Source organism: Struthio camelus, chromosome 29, assembly GCF_040807025.1.
Source record: "Struthio camelus isolate bStrCam1 chromosome 29, bStrCam1.hap1, whole genome shotgun sequence".
NCBI classification, from domain to species: domain Eukaryota; kingdom Metazoa; phylum Chordata; class Aves; order Struthioniformes; family Struthionidae; genus Struthio; species Struthio camelus.
The window spans coordinates 2,305,746-2,312,319 of NC_090970.1; the positions used below are offsets into that span (position 1 = coordinate 2,305,746).

A 6,574-nucleotide genomic window follows, 5' to 3' on the forward strand; every position below is an offset into this window, starting at 1 on the left:
TCTGTCCCTGCAAAGAACGCTCCCCAGATGTGATGATGGAATCTAAAAATCTCCACACCAAATAATTATTAAAAAAATGCTAAACCTCCCTGCTGCAGCCCAAGCTCTTTAGAACTGTGTGTGCGGATATTAACAGCCCTTTTCCATTAAAGGTGGACATCCTTATACACCAGTAGCGAAAACCAGAGCTATCACAAACCAATTCCATCCACCCACTGGTCCAGATTAGGACAGGCCCCTGCTCCTCACAGCACACTCAGCTGGAGCTGAAGCTGAGGAGCTGAATGAACGTCTTCCTGAGGAGAAAAGAAATTTGTCTGTCTTGTGTTTCTGTGTGGGTAGGTGGGGGGAGTGGGGGGGAATTGTATATGAAAAATGGAAACGTTTTCTCAGAGAAAACTATTCTAAGTTGTCACTGTCTTTTCTTCCTCAGACAGCACCCCTGTGCCCCAAAGGAGAAAATGTCCAACAGCAGCTTCCTCAACCAGTTCCTCCTCCTGGCATTTGCGGACTCACGGGAGCTGCAGCTCTTGCACTTCTCCCTCTTCCTGGGCATCTACCTGGCTGCCCTCCTGGCCAACGGCCTCATCATCACAGCCGTAGCCTGCGACCACTGCCTCCACACCCCCATGTACTTCTTCCTCCTCAACCTCGCTCTCCTCGACCTGGCCTCCATCTCCACCACTGTCCCCAAATCTATGGCCAACTCCCTGAGGGACACCAGGACCATTTCCTACTCGGGATGTGCTGCCCAGGTCTTTTGCTTTGTCTTCTTATTTCCAACTGGGTATTCTCTCCTCACAGTCATGGCCTATGACCGCTACATTGCCATCTGCAGACCCCTGCACTATGCTATGCTCATGGACACCAGAGCTTGTGTCAGGATGGCAGCAGCTGCCTGGGCCAGTGGTTTTCTCTATGCTCTCCTGCACACTGCCAACACATTTTCCATACCTCTCTGCCAAGGCAATGTTGTGAACCAGTTCTTCTGTGAGATTCCCCAGATCCTCAAGCTCTCCTGCTCAGACTTCTACCTCAGGGAAGTCGGGCTTATTGTGCTTGGTCTTTTTTCATTCCTTGGGTGTTTCGTTTTCATTGTGCTGTCCTACGTGCAGATCTTCAGAGCTGTGCTGAGGATGCCCTCTGAGCAGGGAAGGCACAAAGCCTTCTCCATGTGCCTCCCTCACCTGGCCGTGGTCTCCCTCTTTGTCAGCACTGTCATGTTTGCCTACCTGAAGCCCCCCTCCATGTCCTCCCCAGCTCTGGATCTGGTGGTGGCTGTTGTGTACTCGGTGGTGCCTCCAGCAGTGAACCCCCTCCTCTACAGCATGAGGAACAAGGAGCTCCAGGAAGCCCTGAGGAAACTGGTTATACAGGTGCAACGTAAGCACCGATAACTCTCCCATGCGCGCCCATTCATCAGTCCCAGGGCATTTGGCATCAAGTCTCTGTGTGGTGCATTTATTTCTTTCTTACTTTTCTCTGATACTTTCTTGTGAAATGCAAAGACGTTTTCGTTCATGTCACTTCTCAGGAATCTCTCATTAGAATCTGACCCAGACACTGTGTTGAAGTAGGAAACCAGGCTCCCCCTTCATCAGCAGAGATGGGGGAAGCTCAGAGCCCCCTAGTCTGAGCTCCCTCAGATGCCCCCAGTGCAATGAGGGGAGTTTCCCTTTGCAGGGTCCCTTTTGGCACTGACACCAAGGGAGCTCAGGGGCACAGGGTCAGGCTCAGACAAGTACAGGCGGGGTGAGATCACGGGTCCCAGGTCTCGTAGGAGAGCTCAGCTCTGCTGGCCACAGTCAAGGTGTGATCTCACACCCCTGTCCTGCAAGACTGGCAGCTGGTTGTCACCACCAGCTGATCCCTTCCATCTACAGAGCTCCAGCATTACAAGTGGAGGGGGAGTGGAGGGAGGGGAGTCAGACAGCAGCTTGTGAGGACAGACCCTGTGCTTGACAGCATCATTGTGGCATCGCTGCCACAGCAGCCATTTCCTGGCTACATTTTTCCCATGGGAGCTTCAGCTTTCTTGGAGACACATCTCCTCACAGAGGCAGGATTTCTTTTTTGGAGGCTGTTCTCTTCATCTCCACGCTGTCCTTCTGTGCCCTCTTCTGTGGATATGGCCCAGCAGGTCTCATAACTGGGTGGTGGTAGGGTTGTGTTTCCATGAGCATGCGTCCTGTGCCTACAGGCAGGATCAGGCAATGGGCACCCTTGTGCCAGCTCTGGCCTCCACATTAACATGTCTCTAATAAAAGGGGATCTCCCCTGTGATGTGCCTTGAGGTCTGTCTTTTCTTCAGAAGCTGGAGTCAAAAGTACACCCAAGGGACTGCACCAGAGAAGGGCTTGCCGCTCTGCTTGTGAACTCCATGGGATGAGCTCAGAGTCCCCGGGTCATCCATTAGGGATTGGGGGCTGGATTCAGGGCTCATCTGCTGGTTACCAGTGGAGATGAGGAATGATCTCTGAATTACCTGCCCAGGGCTGTACCTCAGGTGTCAGGGCTGATGAGAACCGCCCATGGTTGTGGAGGGGAATCTCCAGGAGATCCCCAGGAGAGCTCAGGGGATGTCCAGGCACAGCGTGTGCCTGGCAATGGGCAGTGAGTGGAGCTTCACAAAGTGAGGGATGGTCCATGGTGGAGTAACCAGAAGGTAAAGCAGTAGATCCAGGTATGCATGGGGAACCGAGGGCTCTGCAGTCCCGAGAGAGGCAGAGGGGACCCAGGAGGCACAGGGAAGTGGGACGGGAAGTGATTCCTGCACCTGCAGTGAAACACTACAGGCTGGACACCACAGTAAACACCCAAACACATCTCCTGCCTTGGGCAACACCCTGGGGGTCACTCTGAGCACCATCCATGAGCAAAGACACATGGCAGCAGTGTAATGGCACCAGTCAGTGGTGGTGATCCCTGTCCAATGGGGTTTGCTTCCCACCATGACCTGCTCTGCCAGGGCCAAGTCAGGAGCCCCATGGCCTGTTCACCCTAAGGAGCAGCAATGCCAGGGTGGGGCCCTGTGGGGTGCACAGGGTGGGGGTGTAGGATCAGCTAGGTCAGCACGGACACACTGACATGGGGAAAGGCTCTCTGGGGAGCAGGGATGTCCCAGGAGAAAAGCAGGGCAGCAGTCAGAGAGAGAAAATGAGAACGAGAAACAGGTTTCTCTGGGCACCAGCTCGGGGCAGGTGGCTCTGTCCCCGGGGCAACAGGGGGTGCCGGAGGGGCTGCAGGGCCAGGGCTGTCGTGGTGTGCTGGGCAGCAGGGTGGGCATGGAGGGGCTGGAGGCAGCCAGGGAGGGGGATCTTGTGGGTACAAGAGCAGGGGAGACAGAGAGCAACCAGCCTCACTGTGGGGCCTTGTCCCCTTTGCCAGGGAACTGCTCCCCTTGTCGTTGGGCTGTGCCGGCATTACACTGTGGACATGCCTGTGCCTGGCCCTGCACCTCTGGGGTCCTCACCTGACCCTGTCCCCATCCTGCTGACCTGGCTGCCCATCTCTACCTGGGACTTAACCCCTGACTACAGCCAAGAAAGCCTTGGTAAGGGATGAGGGGACCCGAGCAGATCCCCAGGAGCTTGTAGGTACAAAAGGTGACCGTATCACCTCAGCAGAAACTTTTTCCTGACAGCCAATGTGAAGGTGAGAGGAGAGCTTTGGATCTGGACCCTTAGCCAGGGAATGCTGCATGCAGAGTCAGAGCTGGATGAAAAAGGGAGCTCAGCCACTTGGGGATCTGATACTATGCTGCCTATTTGGGAGAAGAGGAAATCCTGTGCCACAGCTCAAGTGCTTCTGCACCATTGGTGATGGGATTGCTGCTCCAAAGAGTATGTTGTGGGGAGCAGCAAGGGTGGGGCTGCTCCGGGTGGGAAGGGCAGCCAGGAGCCGAGGGTGCCAGCAAGGCCGGTAGGGCAGTGCCCCACCAATGAGAGGTGCCGTCCCACAGTGCCTGGACAGGAGGAGCAGAGCAGGTTTGGGGATGGTAACTACGATTAGGCACAGTCCAGCAATGGCCGGACAAGAGTGGAGGGCTCCAACCAGCCCTGCTTTGTGTGGGAGGCTGCACTGGAGACCTCCAGAGGTCCCTTCCCACCATAACTCCTCTGTGAGTCCATGAATTCTTGATCCTCAGCCTCTGCTCCAGCACAGCTGACCTGGGGATGAGAGCACCTAGGGCAGGGCAGAACAAGTCCAGCTGGGAGAGCATCATGGGGAAGATCCAAAGGTCCCTGGCTCAGCCCTGAGCTTTGGAAAACTCCATCACACACCTCAAGAGGCTCTGAATGCCTCTTCCCCCCTGCCCTCTGCCCTTTCCCATCAGCCCAAGTGGAGTCCAGCATGGCCTGGGGACTCTCTTCCCCATGAGGACGAGAAGGAGAGGGAGGGCCTTCACCAGCCCCACACTGCCCTTTCCACCCGTGGCCTTGGCAGCTGTGTGTGCCTGGCTCTGCCCACTTGCCTTCCCCACACTCCCGGCTGCACTGGAACCCCATCCACATCCCGGCGCTCCCGCCCTCGAGATGCCGTCCACCCTGAACCTGGAGCCCGGCCACCCACAAAGGCATCGCCTGGCCAGTGCCCCAACCGTGCAGCCGAGGGCAGGGGTCTTCGCCCCAAGTCCCCTGCTCCTGCCCTGCTGCCGGCACCGCTGCTGCTGTGGCCAGGTCAAAGGCTGCTGCCGCCAGACGGCCCCGGGGCCCGAGACAGCTCCAGCTGCCTGCAGGGCTGTGCTGGAGCCGGTGAGGAGCAGGCTGCGGTGGGGCTGGCAGCGCCAGGGTGGGTGGGCAGAGGGCAGCTGGAGCTGGAACCAGACCCCTCGCACATGGCAAGGGCTGGAGTACTATTAAATAACCATTAAATGATCCCCCAGAGACTTGGGGATGGGGGCAACCAGCCCCTGCCCAGCCCAGGCTGTGCCCCACGCAGGGCTCAGCAGACAGCCGTGCTCCGGGACCTGCCGCGGTCTGGTGCAGGAGAGAGGCCGTGCAAGGCTGGCCTTGTCCCCTCCGTGGGGATGCGCAGAGGTGCAGGAGGACGCAGCTGGCCATGCACCACCCCACCGCTGAGGGAGCAGCCAGCGCTGGGAGGGGTGACGCGAGGGGCTGCTGCGGGACGATGGCCCTGGGGCAGCTTCCCCAGCGTGGGCAGGCAACGCAGGCACCAACCTGGGCTCTTCTCTCCTGCTCCTTCCGGGCCCTGCTGCCTTTCCCAGGACACCTGCGGGTGCCCTGCAAGCGCACGGCTCTGTGCTCCCGCACTGCTGCTCACCCGCAGTAGCTGCCTGCTGGCCTTTGTCCTCTCTGGGGCCCTTCCCAGCCCAGCCCAGCCCCTCCCCGGCTCTCCCCACCTCCCCTGCCCTCTCCCCAGACCCCCCAGCACCCCTTGGTTTTGTGAGTCTCCACTCACTGCCCAGCCCAGGCACATGCTGCCCCTGCAGATCCCCTCTGCTCCCCGCGTGGCTGCATATCCCCTTCCAGAAGGACGGGCATCTGTCACCTTCCTGGCAATATGTGGGACAGTCCCCAGCAGATACCCCTTGATGACTCATCCTTTCAGGGGCCCAGGGCATCCACAAGTAGCAGCTGAATCCAGACCTCGTTCCCTCACACATCACCCTATGAGTGCATCCCCCTTAGCCCATGCACAACCCATCACAGCAACAGGACTTTGTAGGGTGCAATTCCCTGAGTGCATTCTTGGCACAAGTTTTGGAAGAGGAGCCCAGCCTTCAGGCACAGTACTCAGGAGATCCCCTTTTATTACAGAGATGCTACCAGGCAGGTCACCTCTGACACAGTGACAGGTAGATATGCAGAGGGCCTCTGGGTCAGACAGATGGGGTTTGTGCTGCTGGAGAAGTGGGAGGAATTCAAACATTTGTGCACAAATATGTCTACAGGAAGAACTCCCAAAGCACAGGAGTTGCCTGAGACAAACTGAAAAACACTTGTGAGGAGACATGGGCAGCTTAGTGCTACTGAACTGGAAGCAGCTGAATCAGTTTTCTCAGGGCGTCCTTGATCTCCTTGTTCCTCATGCTGTAGAGGAGGGGGTTCACTGCTGGAGGCACCACCGAGTACACAACAGCCACCACCAGATCCAGAGCTGGGGAGGAGATGGAGGGGGGCTTCAGGTAGGCAAACACTGCCGTACTGATGAAGAGGGAGACCACGGCCAGGTGAGGGAGGCACATGGAGAAGGCTTTGTGCCGACCCTGCTCAGAGGGCATCCTCAGCACAGCTCTGAAGATCTGCACGTAGGACAGCACAATGAAAATGAAACACCCCCAGCCTAATCCAACCGAAACCACCAGAAGCCCCACTTCCCGGAGGTAGGAGTGTGAGCAGGAGAGCTTGAGGATCTGGGGAATCTCACAGAAGAACTGGTCCAGGACATTGCCTTGGCAGAGAGGAATGGAAAATGTGTTGGCAGTGTGCAGGAGAGCATTGAGAAAACCACTGGCCCAGGCAGCTGCTGCCATCCTGACACAAGCTCTGGTGCCCAGGAGGGTCCCGTAGTGCAGGGGTCTGCAGATGGCAATGTAGCGGTCATAGGCCAT

At 57.5% G+C, this 6,574-nt stretch overlaps 2 protein-coding genes across 2 annotated transcripts; one reads left to right on the top strand and one right to left on the bottom strand.

Moving 5' to 3' along the window:
• The first annotated feature begins 806 nt into the window (after positions 1-806).
• LOC138062734 (olfactory receptor 14C36-like) lies at positions 807-1,397 on the top strand. The gene has a single exon (XM_068921740.1). The coding sequence runs from the start codon at positions 807-809 to the stop codon at positions 1,395-1,397; it is 591 nt and encodes a 196-aa protein (XP_068777841.1).
• A 4,592-nt stretch (positions 1,398-5,989) lies between these two features.
• On the bottom strand, positions 5,990-6,574 carry LOC138062735 (olfactory receptor 14C36-like). The gene has a single exon (XM_068921741.1). It carries the CDS (start codon positions 6,572-6,574, stop codon positions 5,990-5,992), a length of 585 nt encoding a protein of 194 aa, XP_068777842.1.

Bases quoted from the DNA above. Each gene is read 5' to 3' on its own strand.
- LOC138062734 (XM_068921740.1), top strand. From the start codon at position 807: ATGGCCTATGACCGCTACATTGCCATCTGCAGACCCCTGCACTATGCT.
- LOC138062735 (XM_068921741.1), bottom strand. From the start codon at position 6,574: ATGGCCTATGACCGCTACATTGCCATCTGCAGACCCCTGCACTACGGG.